This window comes from Polistes fuscatus, unplaced genomic scaffold (genome assembly GCF_010416935.1).
Source record: "Polistes fuscatus isolate 324 unplaced genomic scaffold, CU_Pfus_HIC Scaffold3, whole genome shotgun sequence".
Classification (NCBI taxonomy): domain Eukaryota; kingdom Metazoa; phylum Arthropoda; class Insecta; order Hymenoptera; family Vespidae; genus Polistes; species Polistes fuscatus.
Genome location: NW_025113107.1, coordinates 11,935,036 through 11,952,317, shown reverse-complemented (window position 1 = coordinate 11,952,317; position 17,282 = coordinate 11,935,036). Strand labels below are relative to the sequence as shown.

Here is a 17,282-nt window from a genome sequence, read left to right as displayed (position 1 = left end):
TCGTACTCGAAGATATTTGACAAATTTTCAAAACTCAACTTTCTTTCTTTCGAACGAAATATCGTACATAATTTTTTGTTTGGTTTGTTTTCATCGCAGAGATAAAAAGAATAATAAATTTCAAGTTTATAAAAAAAGAACGTACAATATTAATATCAACAAAATTGTCTCTATTGATAATGTTTATAACAATAAAATACGTCCTTGTCTTACAATTAATAGATTCGAACAATCAATCAAATATGATATTCGACAAGTTTGTTCATCTTACAATTTTTAATAATTTAAAAAATTTAATTATTAATTTTTCAAATATTTTTAAAGTTATGCGAATCGTCTTGTGTATAAAAAGAAAGATAGCTATCTAACGTATTTAATCCAGTCTCAATGAGATCGTTAAAATGAAAAGATATTTAAAAAAATTCAAATTTAACATTCGTCATGTGAGAATAATATCCTAAAGGTGGTAGACATACATAGTTATAGAAAATCTATATTCTCTCTCTTTCTCTCTCTCTTTCTCTCATTTTCTCTCACTCTCTCTTATTATTTTCTCATCTGTTAAAATCGTCATCGTCGTAATGTGTGCGTCTTAGAGTCAATAAATGGGCGTCCATTAAAAAATTATTGGAAAAATTCAGTCGCGAGGTAAAGGATCAATATCTTCAGGTTTCATTGATCGGTTCCTTTGATTAATCCTTATCCTCAATCTCGTGATTATCAGTACCTAATAATGTTGATTTATCCTCTTCTTGTATTTCTGTTTCTGGTTCTTCAATGTCGTGCCGTTGCCGTCGTGACGCTTTACGTTGTACATAAAACATTAATACGATGCTGAGAACAGCTAATCCTGCTAATCCTGCCAGAAGGATGTACATAGACATTGGCATCTGATTTGGACCCTGTGAAGTTGGTAGTCTTCTTAATTCGAGATAATTAATATGTTATTTAATAATAATAGATATTATCTATATATAAATTTATCTATAAATAGATAGATAGATAGATAGATACGAATAATTTTGTTCGTATTAATTAGATAATAAATATATATTATATGTTATTTATTAATCATCGTATTATGAATAATTTCATATTAATTTAACCAATATAAGAGAGAATTTATTCGTTATTTATAATAATAATAATAATTATTATTATCTATCCGTTTTATATGTATGGTATTACGTTCGAACAAACAATGTCGATATTTTCTATATAAAAAATTACTAGAATTGTTTATTTCAATATTAAATATTTAATAATATTTATATATTTAGATATATTAGATATTGATTACTTTTGTATTGAAAAATAACAATAATATACATATAGATTCAAAATAGTGTTACTCGTTTGAATATAAAATATTAAATATTTTTCCAATCAGAAATACAAGAATGTTATTTATATGTTTCAATATAAGATGCTTACAAAATTTTCTTCGAACGTTCAAATATAAATTAATAAACGTTTCAACATTATTTATTGTCCAATTCCGACATATGTACGAACGTACCACACAAAAATTTATATATATATATGAATTTATATATATTATATATGAACAGGTGTATATATATATATAAATTTATCCTTGTAATTATATTTTTTTTTTAATAAACATTATAGTGAATATAGAAATAAATGATCGTGTATGAGAAGCGTCGTGTGTTCTAAATCGAAAATGAAAAAAAAAAAGAAAAGAAAAGAATAGAAAAGAAATATAAAGATATCGATAGGAATGAGTTCTCATCGGAAGAATGTTTTTTTTTCATTTGATATATTATTATTACGCGTTTCAATCTTTAACAGGAAAGGAAAGTAACGTAATCCCCAATGGATAGGACACATACTAAAAGAAAATAAGAAATGGATGCTATTTCCTCGTTCGTTTTTAGATTCACCTGTCGTGTTTATCGATCGTACACCGAACGTGACTGTTTAAATGTCTGCTGCTACTGCTGCTGCAATGGGATCGATATATATATATATATAGTATAGAAGTACTTTAAATTAATAGCTTTGAAAGTGAACGAGTTGAGAATACGTTAAGACTTTAACCTAAGATCGCATTCGAAATTCTTTAGAACGGGTTGAACATCTTACGGAATTTCAAATATATTGTTTTCCTTGGCTAGGATAAACCCACCTCCACCCCTCACCTCCCAAGGATCAATAATAAATTATTTCTAGATATTAGAAAGAGAAGAAAAAATATTGAATGAATGATAGGACAATCGTATTAGTATTGTTTCTTTTAAATTGTTATTGAAAAATAATTTAATAAATATATATTTAATAATAATGATTAAATGAAAATTTGTTTAATTCGATAATATATACCTGTTCAAATTTATTTATAAATTGTTAATATAAAAATATTGTAAATATAATAATAATAATAATAATAATTTAAAGAAAAAATTTAATAATTAAATATTATTATTACAAACTAAAGATATTTATTGAAGTTTCTCTTTACTCGTATTCAAATGATTATTTAATGAATAATTAATCATTTAATTCTTATCATTTCAAACTTATAGCGTATAAAATGTATTATATATAATATTAAAAATAGAGATTCTACGTTATTCTGAAAGAAAATATTTGTTTATTAATAAATTTATATAAATATTTTATACCAAAAAGAAAAGAAAATTTTAACAAAATTAATATTTGGTAGAAGTGAATTGATGAAAGATTGATTAATTAATGAAATCATTTTAATCTTTAATTGAAGAATCAAGAAAACGTTCTTATAAGTATCTTACGTAAAAAGAATTATTAGAACTTAAATCCCTTGTCACCTGTTGAAACCGTATGACCTATTTAACGAATAAATTCTCGAGATAATTCAATTATCGATAATCATTTATGTATATACATATCTATGTAAATATCTATCTATCCGAGTGAAATGAACAATGTGTAAAGAGAATAATACGAATGCAAAGAATAAAGAACGAATGGTGAGATGATTAAAAAAAAGAAAAAAAGAAAAAATCCATTTAAGGAATAGAATTCAAATCGATTTATGTAATATTTATTGAATAAATTAGTATTCTAACAATTGAATACGAATGAATTAATAAATTCAACGTTATCTTATTTTCCTAAAAGTGATAGCATATTAATAAGAAACGTTAAATCAAAAAAAATATATAATGAATGTTTAATGCAATTATTCGATTAATTGAATTATTTTTTTTTAATGAGATGAATGAATTTGAATCGAGTTAATTTAATTATTCATAATATGACAAGTTGAATTTTGTCAGGAAATGTTACTCGTTAAAATTTCATTTGACGAACGATTTTTAATAATAAATCTTCAATATATATATATATATATGTGAATATTTTGTATAGTATAAATAATAATTAAATCGACGGATAATGAAATTGGATTTTGTCAATACAATATGTTATTTTACATACTGTTATTTAATTATAAATACTGACAGTTTATTTAAAATACCGATTAAAATCATTTAATCGCGTTGACCCGAAAAGTACCAAACCATAAAATAATATTAATCGCGATTTATTTGTAGATTATTATTTATAGATTATACCGAGTTCGAGTCAGAACAAAAATATGAAATAATATAATTATTATTTAACAAAAATACTGTAATAATATTTATTCATATGTGTAAATACGATTAAATATTATAATTTTTCTTTTCTTCAATATATAATTCTAATCCATACATTCTAAACACTTTTAATAGATGAAAAACTTAAAAAAATAAATAAAAAAATAATATAAAGTAATAAAATAAAAATATATAAATAATTAACAAATGTGTGTGTTTGATTATAATATAGCAAAATAATATAGATAAATCTCACCTTCCATTGGAAATCCGAAGAGGGATCGGAAAAGAACCATTTTTGTTCCCACGGTTTAATAGTTCCTTCGGGTGTTTTAAAAATCAAACCTTCTAAGCTAAGTCCGTGTGCCAAAACGCTCGTAGTAATATTACCCTTTTTATAAGAAGCTATACCAGCTTTCATATACATTTGTGGTATCGTCTCGTTTTCTCGTAATTTCAAGGTCACCCGTGGCATTTTTGTCTTCCTACCGGTACCAGACGACACCTTCGTCATTTCCGAAGGTTCAATGCTGCTCAAAGAGGATTTCGAAAATTCCGATGATGGGGTCGAGGATGAGGACGACTGAGAATTCAAATAAGAACTCGTCTGTCGTATATTCAACGACGAATCAGTCGGAATTCTTCCTTCATCCACGATTACTTCATCTGGAAATGAAAACAACGATGTATAACGCGATAAAATATATTATTATTTCTAAATGAAAATAATTTATATATCATTATTTATATTAATTATGAATGAAATTATATATTATTATAATTAGAATGAATGAAGATAATAACGCAAGACATTATACTATTGTAAATTAAAAATGCTAGGCAATTTGTATTGATTCATTTTCTCTTGCCATTTAGCATGAAAATTTGCCAAGAAATATAGTACAAGAAGAAAGACACTAGAGTTTAAAAGTAAATTCAAAAGAATAAAAATCAAGGCTATTAGTTCTGATAATCTTACAAACATTTCCAATTTTCAATCTAATTTCAAAAGCAAGCGTTTCAACACCAATATATATAAATATATTTGTGGGATACTACTATCTACTTGTTCAGGGGACCCTTAAAACTTATTCCCAAAGTTTGTACAAACAATTTAATATATACCATCTACTATTTATATATATATATATATATTAATAAATATATATGTACATATATACCTGGAGATAGGGTGTCAGAAGATTCAAGCTCGTCGTCCTTTAAGGAATCGATGGGTATCGTTAGATTGTCAAAATCTTTGTTCTTAGAAGAAGAAGAAGAAGAAGAAGAAGAAGAAGAAGAAACAGTAGTAGTAGAAGTTATCATTACGGTAGTTGTCCTTGGCCTAGCTGTCTTCCTAATAGGAATTTGATATTTGCTCTTGTCAATGATCATCTCTTCTTCCTCGTCATCTTCTTCTTCCTCGTCCTCTTCTTCATCTTCACTGATCTGATCACTTTTCAATGCGTTTTCGATGGTAGTTGACGTACTGGTGGTGTTGTTGCTGTTGCTGGTGCCACCAACACCACCACCAACACCACCACCACCACCACTGCTACTGCTGCTAGTCGATGATGCAGTTGTCGATGAAGTTGACGTTGTTGTTGTTGTTGTTGTTGACGTTGTCATAGTCGTTGTAGTAGTTGTTTCATATCCAACCCTACCCATAACTAGTATAGTACCGGCAAATAAATTGTGATCGTTTTGATTTATCAATAATGGTATTCCCACGCATGATAATACGATCAACGCTAATGTAAATATCGTATATTTGATAATTTTAGCTCGTGATTTTCCATTTGCCGTGTTATGTGACGTTGATTGTGACAATCCGTTAGAATTGAATTGATCGCTTTGTGGTAAGATCGTGTACTGTAAACTGGCATCGCCTTTTCTCACGGTTTTGTACATCATTAGAGAAAGATGGGATAATAGGAACACCTGTATAAACAAATCTATCGATATAATTTTCATTATTTTTTAAATATTATTTTTATATTGTATTAATACTTTATTATTATTATTATTATTATTATTATTGTTTCACGATATGTAGATATGTTAATTATATTATAGATAGATCAAGTAAATAATAATGAAAATAAATATCTTTCGTTATATAATTTTAATATTATTCTAATTAATTAATTTTTCACATCGAAATAATATTATATATATATATATAGAATACGATTATAAAACAAAAGAAAGGAAAAGTGAATAAGGAAAATTTTTGATTATAATTTGATAAATGGTTAAATTAAAATATTATTACTATATTAATGAATAAATTATTAATATGCGTAGATAAATAAATAATATTTAATGAAATAAAAAGAAACAAATGAGGAAATAATCAAAAGAAAATCATTTGCATTTGAAGATTTACGAATGATATCGATGATTAATAAATATCCGAATACGATCTCTTCAATAATTATATATATAATATTAAATTTAATAAGTATTAAGATCATTCGTTAATTTATTCGACAATAAATTTTTCCTTTTTTTCTTACTTTTTTTCGTAGAAAGAGAAAGAGAAGAGAAGAACAAGAGAGAGAGTGAGAGAGAGACGCGTATTCGCGTCGATATGTTAACAGAAAAAATTTGACAAAGATGTCGTATCAAATCTTTAAAAATTAAACAAACAAAATATATATACATAATAAAACTATAAATAAATAAAATAATCGTATTTATATACGTAATTATAATAATAATAATAATGATAATAATACGTACTCACGAGTTAAAATTTGTGTGTAACAGAAAATTTGATAAAGATGTTGTACTAAATCTTTAAAAATTGAACAAATAAAATATATATATACATAATAAAACTATAAATAAATAAATAAATAATCTTACTTATATATAATAATAATAATGATAATAATATATACTCACGAGTTAAAATTTGTGTGTTTCAACATACAGAGAGAGAGAGAGAGAGAAAGAAAAAGATAGAAATTCGTTTGGTTCAATTTGTGTTACCTCGATGAGGATGATTCCACTAGACGATTCTTGGGAAACGCAGGCAGGTAGAACACAGCCTTGTGTCGGCGGTCGTGTGAACGAAATTATCCACCATCGGGCTTTAGGAAAATGCGCAGATGCGAACCAAGAAAAGGGGGATGATGATCAAGAAGTCTACCACCAAGTTATTAAGGCGCATGCGTTACTTGGAAACTTCCGGAAGTGGTATGTATGGTGTTTTGAAACGTTTTTCTTGGTAAGGAAGAAGAGTTCAAAGGTTCACGACAAATAGAAAGAGAGAGAGAGAGAGAAATAGAGAGAGTGAATTCTAACTTCAACCCCACCCCTACTATTTTTCTCTCTTTTTTTTTTTTATTTTACTTCCATTCAATATTACAATAACTATAATAGGAAGAGTGGATAAAACTTTTTGGTCCAGTAAAATAGAAGAAAAATAAAAAAGAAAGAATTATACTTATATCTTTTATGTTTCCTGGGTTTACGTTTAATCGCAACTCGGTTAAAATCTTTTGCGAGTATTTAATTTCGAGAGAAGGAAATGTATATGTGTGTGTGTGTGTGTGCTTGTTTTTTTATTTTTAGAAGGTTGATAAAAATGAAATGGAAAAATTATCGATCATTTTGTTATATCAAACTTTAACGTGTACTTTATATTTTTTGTTTCTCTCTCTCTCTCTCTTTCTCTTTCTATCGTAATTTCATTTTCCATATAAAACTTGAGATTCTATAGATCATTTGTTAATGTACTTTTTATTTCAATCCTGATAATCTTTTTTTTTCTTTTCTCTACAATTTCAGTTCAATCCAATTTTAATTAATAAACGATAATTAATATCGACGCATTTATATTTCTTTTCTTCGATAAAAAAATATATACATATACATATACATATACATATATATATATATATATATATATATATATATATATATATATATGTGTGTGTGTGTGTTTTAATACAATGTATCGTCGATGATATTTATAGATAACAGTACGAGTTTTTAATGATACAGGTACGAAAATTAGTATAAATTGATATCATCGTATAATATATATCAAAATAATTTCTTTAATATAGAGTAAATGTTGTAGGAACTGTGAAAAGATCATTTTTCTTGGAAGACTTTTAATAAGCGTAAAATTTTTGTTAAAAATCTATTTAAATGGAAATATTATATATTATATATATATTTTTTTTTTTATTGCATTGTAGGCATTGCCGTTGACGATGCAATATTACTCGCGTCACTTGATCGCCATAATTGAGTTATTGTCTTCGTTTGCGTGTAGAAATTGACAGCCTAAAATCAGAATTAATCAAAATAATGCATTTGTTGTAGTATAATATTTTCAAATTAAATAAAATAAAAACAAAAAAAAAAGCACAACACAAAGAAATAATTAAAAAGAGAGAGAGAGAGAGAGAAGAAAATAAATAAATAAATAAATTTATGTTGTTTTTTGATCTTACGTTTTTTCCGTAAAAATGATTGTCCCCAAGAAACGATCCTTTATTACCGGTGAAACTGAACATAGGTAATGGAACTGGTATAGGAACGTTAATGCCAACTTGACCTGCTTCAATTCTATCAACGAACGTTCTTGCGGTTGCACCGTTGCTCGTAAATACGGCAGTACCATTCCCATAAGGATTTTTATTGATAATATCTATGGCTTCGTCCAAAGTATCAGCGAACATACAGGAAAGTACTGGACCGAAGATCTCTTCCGTATAACATTTCATAGATGACTATGGTATAGAACATAATATCATGAACATATAATTATTTATAAAATCCAATATTGTGTGTTTATTGTATATAATATTTTTTATTTTTAACAGCGAACGTTTAATTTAATTTATTTTAATTTAATTCTTTTTAGAAAATAAACAATTTTGTTTTTACATATGGAAATTTGGATTCTAATTTAAACGTTATAATTGTTACAGGTTTCAAAATTATTGTGTTAATTAATTTTTGGTTCAACGAATTTAATGATTTTGTGTTTGTTTTTTTTTTTTTTTTAATTCGACACGAGATGTTATTTATTCGGTAAATATTGATAACTAATATATTAAAATGAATATTCATTATTTGTAATAAATATTGAATAGATTGAATATATCATTATTTGTAATAAATATTGAATAGATTGAATATACGGTCAATATCACACCAATTAAGACAAAAACTGGTAATATTTTAAACAAATTGCTTATCTTTGTAATATAATATCAATATTTAATTGAGATACGACATTAACCCTTTTTAATAAATATTAATTATTTATTACAAATAATTTTTACCTTTATTATTTATACGCTGCAAAAAGTATATTTATATATATATATTTTTTTTTTTACAAAATATTGACCAAAAATATTACAAAAAAATTAAACAAATAAATGAAAGTATATAAACGTTAAAACTTTAAAATACAAAATGATTAAGCCAATATAAAAAATAAAATTTATTTACCTTGACATTTGTTAAGACAGTAGGGCCAACAAAATTTCCATTTTCGTATCCTTGTACAACAATTCCTCTTCCATCTAACGGAAGACCAGCACCTTCTTTCACACCTGATTCGATTAAATTACATATCCTTTGTTTCGATTGTGGCGATATAACTGGCCCAAGGTCAGTACCAGGTACATGTCCGGCATTGACCTTCAACCTCTTGGCAGCTTCAACCAACTCCCCTATCCATTCCTTTGATTTACCAACGAAAATTGCCACGGACAATGCCATACACCTTTGACCAGCTGCACCGAATGCCGCACCAGTTATTTGCGAAAGTGTTTTATTTTTATTCGCATCCGGTAATACCACGCAATGATTCTTTGCACCCATGTTGCATTGTACGCGTTTACCGTGTGCACTACTCTCCTTGTATATGTATTTACCCTGAAATGTAAATAGATTTTTAATAAAATCACTCATCCTATATTAAATGGTAATTATATTTAAAACATTGATAATAAATTTAAACACTAAAATAAATTTTAAAACTGCTGTAATCGTACTTATTTTCTATGATCAAGAAATTTTCTTACAATTCTATTCTAAATAACGAAATATTTTGTTTATACAATTTTTCAAATCCAATTATATAACTCTACGTAATTTAATTTATTATTATTATTATTACTATTATCTATACAAAAATAATAAAACATGTGTGACAAGGTTCTGGTATATAATTAGTGTCACAACAAAAAATTGAAAAATATTCAAATGGAAAAATTTTCATTAAAATTATATTAAAATTTTGTTAAATTTATTTAATGTTGCATCAAAAGATAACTAATAATCGTAAAGACAAATATTCAATACTAATACGACGTCCAATATTTTGTATAATATTTAATTCATTTAAAATATTTACTTACCGCTTGATCCGAACCAACAAATGATACAGCTTTGATGTCAGGATGTTGACAAATGAAATCAACTGCAGCATGTTGACCATGAATGACGTTTAGAAGACCTGGTGGGGCACCTGCTTTCGTAAAAAGATCAGCAAGTATCATCGAAGCTCCCGGTACTCGTTCGGAAGGTTTTAAGATCGTTGTGTTGCCACATGCAACTGATACCGGAAAGGACCATAATGGGATCATTGCGGGAAAATTGAACGGACAGATAGCACCTGTCACGCCAAGTGGAATTTTGTATGAAATAATGTCCATGTCTGTGGCAATGTTTGGAGTTGATTCACCCATTTGTAACATTGGTATTGAAGTGCATGCATCTACGACCTCTGCAATTAATTACAAAATAATAACTTTAATTTAAAAAAGAAAAAAAAAGATTATTAGAGAGTAGGGTTTTTTAAACTTTTTTACTTGTCGATCCCTTTTTTTTATCCCTTTATCCTAATATTTTTACGCCACCCACCCTGAGTATAGGTTTTTTTTTCACTGTCATAAAAATTCATTAAAACGTGTAATAACTGTACGTGTAAATTTTGTCAAACATCTTTGAAATTAATTTTGAGTCGTTGGGTAGTCCAAGAATTTTTTAATTTTTCCTACCAAATTTCTGTCCGAATAAATTTAGTTTAACGTGAACCCCACCCCTCCCCACTCCCTTCCTCCACATCATGGGTTCGCGACCCACTCTTATAGAATATTAAAAATAATTTTAATATCTCGATATTATTATATACTTATTATATTACTATTATCACAAGCCTACGCGATTTTTATGGATCATTAATTCGCTCGTTATTTAAATTTAATCGTTAATTAAAAATACACTTACGCAGACCACGTAGAATATCACCTTCGGCATCGAGCATGGTCTTGCCATTTTCCCTCACCATGTTTTCTGCAATTTTTTTCTATAAATAATTATAAAAAAAAAAATAAACTAATTTATATCGACACATATATTGGATCGGTTTTTATCTTTAATTTTTTTTTTTTATATTATATTATATTTAAATCAATTAATTGTATTAATTAAAATTATTATCACTCGAAAGGAAAACATTCTAATATTTTTAATAATATTATTATTATTTTTATTATTTTTATTAATGTATATATAAGTTTTAATATGAAGAAGAGAAAAATAAGAAACGAACCGAGTGCTCTCGTATAAGAGCTTGATACTTGAGCATTAAATTTTGCCTGGTGAGTACGCTAGTGTTACGCCACTTCTGGTAAGCGTTTTTCGCACTCTCGACAGCCCTTTCCATTTCTTCCTTCGTACATTTTGGAGTACGGTAGAGAAGTTCGTTCGTTGCTGGATCATGAACATCCGTGAATTCTGTTGCCTTTGATTCTGAAAAAGAGATCGCGATATATCGGTAAAGAAGATTCCTGCACCAAGCCGAAAGTAATGAACAGAATTTATCAAATTTTTTCAGTTAATTGATTTCAAATATTTTTTTGATTAAGACTGTTTATTTCGTTTCTAAAAATAACAAAAATATATATATATATATTGGATTGTGATATTTTTTTATTGTTTGAAGGTGAATCGAATTTAAAAAACAATCGTGGACATTCGTTAACAATGAAATAAATTAACATTTAATTAGAATAATTACCCACGAATTGTCCGTCGATATACATTTGAACAGTCGATGAACTTGAACCGTATAACCTAGAGATATAACGTGCCTGTAAAATTATTTATATTGTTTTTGAAATAAAACGTTTCGTCAAAAGACAAAATATATATTTTTCAATATTATGTTGCAATTGTAAGATAAGAACATTCTATCTAACTTATTGTTTGTTATGTTATAGCTCGGTATAATGATAATCATTTCATTGAAGATAACAGCATGTAATTCTCTATGGAAAATTAATTTCAACGATTCGCGTATTTATAATTTATTTGAATAAATCTTTTGATAATTGTTTTTCTCTCGTTCGAAAGAAGATTTGTCTGAATGCATGTAGCCCACTTTGATTACAATGTAATAGAGCCAATTGAGTTTGCGCACAAGTTTCTACGTCAATTACTCTACCACGAGGGATGAGAAGCATTGATTAGAGAAACATGTATCGTACCAATATATATTCAAATATATCAAACATAAAAAATTATCTTGACATTCGACAAAAAGAAAAAAAGAAAAAAATAGAAAAGAAAATTGTGAAATACAATCGAACGAAGTTGAAACTATTTCTCCTATCTCTGAGATAATATTACCCATACGATTAGTTTTGCATTCATATAGTCAACGTAAGCAAGTAAATAAAGATAAACTTTAAGATACATATATAATTTTAACAATTTTATATCCATTATTAACTATTTCAAATGTATGAATTTTACTTCTTTTTTTTTATAGAACCTCTCCTACCTCGCATTTAATGATCCTCCTTAAAAGCGCCATTTTTGTTTTGTTTAGTTAATGTCCCACTACTATTGTTTCCATAAAAACTGCTACGTACAGAACTGAACTAAACCACGGATAACACTGTGACTGTCTTGTTTCGTGGATCGAATTCGACGACCAATGTTTTTAGAATGATTAATTCGTCCTTGTGTTTACAATACTATCCTCCCCACTGCTAAACGAACTGGTCTACCTTTCCACTTGCGATCGATGTTTTTCTACCGAGGTTTATAGCTATACTTAATTTTGTTTATCGTTATATTATATCACAAGTGTTTTCTACATTATTTAATTTTTTTATTGTACAATTATATCATAATACGGAAACCGTAAAACAATTTCTCAATTAACTACTTGTTCTTACGTAAAGTATTTGATATTCGTCCATTTATCTACAGATATGTAATACAAACACGTGTATTTAAATGTGATCATTCGTTGTTTTAAACAAAGATAGATGTCACTAGTAAAACGATATTTTTAAATAGAAATCTGAATTACCGATCGACAATAATCAAATACCGACGCATGGTCGGTAAATTATCACATGAGTTTATATTTATTAAAAAAAAAAAACAATGATTCTCTCTTAATCATTATTATTATTTCTTCTTTCGTAATAACTTAAGACTCTCTTTGTTTAGATAATAACTAGACAACTACTGCGCTATGATTATTAAAATGATTTTTAAACGAAAAGGAAAAATATGTACTTTATCGTATCGTAACAGAAGTAAACAGTAAAAAAATAAAAAAAAAAAAAAAAAAAACAACGAGAAAGATAAATAAAGACTACGAAAAAAAAAAATATAGAAGGTGAGGAAAAAAAATAATATATAAAACGTATATCGCAGGTGAGTCAACAAATGTCAAAAGCGACGACGACACTTTCCCGATGGAACTTTATTTATTTATATATTTATCTTTTTTTTTTTTTCTTCTTCCGCATTAAAACAAACGAGCGATAAACAGACTGGACACTGTCAAGAATCTCATGCTTTTCTACGTAAATACGTGGGCGGAAAATCATGGCACGACTACGGGACATACAACCGAGTCGACGTACTTTTTCTCACTCTTTATCTTTATCTTTATCTTTCTCTCTTTCTCTTTCTCTCATAAACACATACACAACACACACATACACACAGGTATATATATACACGTAATTATTTAGTTGTATACGTATGTGTATATATATAAATATGTACATACATTATTGCATACATACATGCATAGATACATACATACATATACATATGTATATATATCGATAAGTAAATGAAACGTATATCTGAAACTGGCAAGAACTTTTGCGCATTCGATTTGCCTCATCGAATCATCGGAGCATGTTTTTCACGCTCACAACTTGATCGAGTCCACTTGAAAATTGTATACTTTATTCGTATTAGTATTATATAGCTCGAACCCTCGGAAAAACTATCCTACATCCATATGTTCAAACACAGAAATACATATTATAATAATATACACGTGTATCTATAAGTATGTGCATTGAAATATATATGAATCTCTATGCAAATAGAAATAAAACCCATCGGTTTGTTGTATATATAAATATATATATAAATAAATACACGAATATACGCGTATTATATACACGGTGTGACTCAGAAAAAGTATGATATCATACCTTTCTTGTTTTTTTTTTCCAATGTTATAAATCCCAATCTTTATATGCGAAACCAACGAAAAATATTGACAAACTGTTGTGTTACCGAAATAATATTATAATAAAAGAAAAAAAAAAATAAAAAGGAAAAAGAACTATTTATAAATATTTCGAAGATTCGATTATACGATAAAAATTCGTTACAAAATTTGAATTTACAATTTTACAACATACCTTTTCGAACTTGCATCACAAATGCAATTTCTTTTTCTTTTTTTTTTCTTCTTAGAAACTATCTACTTAAATTTAAATAACAAAACTTTAAACGATATGCTATTTGACTCCAGCTTACATTTAAATATTTCTCGAAGGTTTATTTTTATTATTTTTAGAGATTCTTTAACTCGGGTTGAATTTATTCTATTTAATTACTGTATCGAGACGGCTTTTCACTTTTTTGAGGAGGAAATTTTAATAAAATCAATTAGAAACGATACTACGATAGTTTTTTATGAGTCACTCTATGTACATACGTAGTATCTATATATGTATTAAGTATGTATGTAGGTAGTTATGTTTCTATATACATATATATGTTACAACAGTGTACAGGTCGCTGACTCGGCGAACTCGACGATGACGGAAGTCGTCTCTCGGTGGAACGTTAAAAGGTCGTCATTTTTAAACAATACGGAGACCTCCACTTTGTTAGTCCATTCGTTTATGTTTTTTTTTTTTATTTTTTAATCAACAAATGAACTACGAAATATAAGAAGATTCCGAAAAAAGAAAAAAAAGATACACGTTTATAAATACAACGGAGTTATGTTCGTCAAAGTACGACATTTAATTAATTAATTTATTATCCATTCAACTATCATAAACAAATTTTCTTCGTTTAATAATTATCATGAAAATATCGGTATCCGATTTAAAGAAGGTAAGAAATCACAATCGAATTATTTTACATATTTTAAATTAAACAACAGAACAATATTCTAACTGTCGTAATTTTAAATAATAAAATGTACGAATGTAAGAATAATAAATAAATAAATAGTTTTACTAATAGTTAATATATATAATTATATAATATATATACTATATATTTATAATATATATAGTTAATAATAGTTAGTTATAAATAATTAGTTAAATAATAGTGTGTAAATTTAATATTGAAATTACTTATGTGATTTATAAGTTCTATACTTATGTTTTATATATATAATATTATAAGAAGAGTATATTAAATATTATATAATTATTTATTATTATATATCATTATCATAATTATATTATATATTATATAAACTTATGATTTATAAGTTTCCATAGGGGTGGGGGGAATTAAAGAATATTTTCACACGATATCGTCAATTTTGCATGATTATCGTGATATGTGACGATAATTAAATTAACAAAAAATCAAACGACGTTTATAATATTAATGGACACCGATGAGTGAAGAATATATTTTGGCCAATAACAAAAAAAAAGAAAAAAAAAAAAAGGGAAAGTTCCAAATTATCGATTGACTTTCAACGTTTCTCAATCACATCCTGTAAAGATTATTATGTTATCGTCGTTGGCAAAGCAAATAACTTATACTACTTATCGTGTAACGTATTTTGTAACGAGTTAGGCTTCTTCCTTCGTGTGTGCTCGTCGGTTCGAATGTTAAGCTCGTCGAAGCGTCAAACCGACTAGATTATGCGAATTAAGTGGCCTTCCTCTCTCCCTCTTCCCACCCCCTCTTTCACTCTCTTTTCACCACAATACTAATGTAAGTAAATTCCATTTCTGTTCGGTAAATAAATGAGAATACGACTTATGTCAGTGATAATAATAGTTGTATTTGATTATCTTGTAAACAAGTTATGTTACACGTTTAAGAGAAATTCGTGTCTAATTATCTGGATAATAATAATAATAATAATAATAATAATAATAATAATAATAATAATAATAATAACAATAATAATAATATAATAATAATAATAATAATAATAATAATAACAATAACAATAATATAATAATAATAATAATAATAATAATAATAATAATAATAATAATAATAATAATAATTAATCATAACGATGACGAAGAGGAAGAATAATTTTTATTTTTTTTTTTTTTTTTTTTTTAAATAATACCCGAGATAAATATAATTTTATATATTAATATAAATTATTATTAATATAATATAATTTATTATTAATAAATAGAATTTTCCTATTAACTAATTGTCGCTATTGTAACAGAATTTTTTTTATTAGCAACGAAAAAAAAGTTTGCTTCACAATCCTTGAAATTGAAAAGGTTAGCGTGATATATATATATATATATATCTAGAAATTGTTTTTCTTTACGTTTAATAAACGCTGCTCGTGTGTGTGTGTGTGTGTGTGTGCAAGAAAGAGATGAACAATAGGTAACGCCCACACCTGTTCAACTATGAACAGCTGTCTCAACTATGAGAAGAGACGAGTAAGTAGCTGAGAAACCTGATTTCAGAGACGAATCTAAAACGTGTCTAACGTGATAATACATTGGCGTCAAAGTGTTTTTTAAAAATTAGAAAGTAAGTTAGGAAATTGTAAAGACGTTCTCGTTAAATTCTCACGCATGCTTAATTAGATTTGTAAAATTTTTTACATAATTTAATTACCGTTTTAATCGTTTACTAAATTTGCTCGATACTTAACGGTTATATTTCGTTCGAATAAATTTTCTTTTAACGATTGGGTTTAATGTTAATTACATAATTACGAGCTGTTAAATTGTTTTCATTCGTGTGATATTTTTGATGACGACAAGTCCGAAACAAAAGTTCAATTATTTATTAATATGTTACAAATTGATTTTAAAAAGAAATTGAAAGATGTTTTAAATGTCGTGTGTTTTATGATATTGATATATTATAAATTATATTTGACGGATATTATAAATTACGTTATCGTGGATCTTTGAAAAAAATTTTCTTTGAATTAAATCTTACAGAATTCTCTATTGTAAACTATTGTAATTATATTTATAATTAAAAGTATTTTGATTTTTCGTTATGTTTTTCGGACAGAGAATTATATTCTGTAATATAATAATATTATACATAATTAGATATTATTTTTGTGACTTATTCGACGCCAATGCGTTAAAAAAATGTGAACAAGGTGAAAGAAAC

General features: G+C 26.7%; 2 protein-coding genes across 5 annotated transcripts; both read right to left on the bottom strand.

Annotated features, from left to right (window-relative positions):
- Positions 1 to 526: 526 nt before the first annotated feature.
- LOC122520053 (uncharacterized protein DDB_G0271670-like) lies at positions 527 to 6,720 on the bottom strand. Of its 4 annotated transcripts, none has more exons than XM_043639961.1 (4): positions 6,603 to 6,720; positions 4,787 to 5,560; positions 3,862 to 4,271; positions 527 to 902 (listed from the first exon to the last, which is right to left on the bottom strand). In XM_043639961.1, exons 2-4 carry the CDS (start codon positions 5,517 to 5,519, stop codon positions 693 to 695), a joined length of 1,353 nt encoding a protein of 450 aa, XP_043495896.1. In that variant the 5' UTR covers positions 5,520 to 5,560; positions 6,603 to 6,720; the 3' UTR covers positions 527 to 692. The 4 variants fall into 4 exon arrangements, with proteins under 4 accessions (XP_043495896.1, XP_043495895.1, XP_043495898.1 ...); XM_043639960.1 differs by having other exon boundaries at positions 4,787 to 5,546; XM_043639963.1 differs by having other exon boundaries at positions 527 to 890; positions 4,787 to 5,546.
- Positions 6,721 to 7,657: 937 nt separating this feature from the next.
- On the bottom strand, positions 7,658 to 12,840 carry LOC122520052 (probable methylmalonate-semialdehyde dehydrogenase [acylating], mitochondrial). The gene is made up of 8 exons (XM_043639959.1): positions 12,430 to 12,840; positions 11,665 to 11,737; positions 11,197 to 11,396; positions 10,872 to 10,950; positions 10,001 to 10,368; positions 9,087 to 9,515; positions 8,078 to 8,356; positions 7,658 to 7,907 (listed from the first exon to the last, which is right to left on the bottom strand). Exons 1-8 carry the CDS (start codon positions 12,460 to 12,462, stop codon positions 7,806 to 7,808), a joined length of 1,563 nt encoding a protein of 520 aa, XP_043495894.1. The 5' UTR covers positions 12,463 to 12,840; the 3' UTR covers positions 7,658 to 7,805.
- Between the last annotated feature and the right edge of the window lie 4,442 nt (positions 12,841 to 17,282).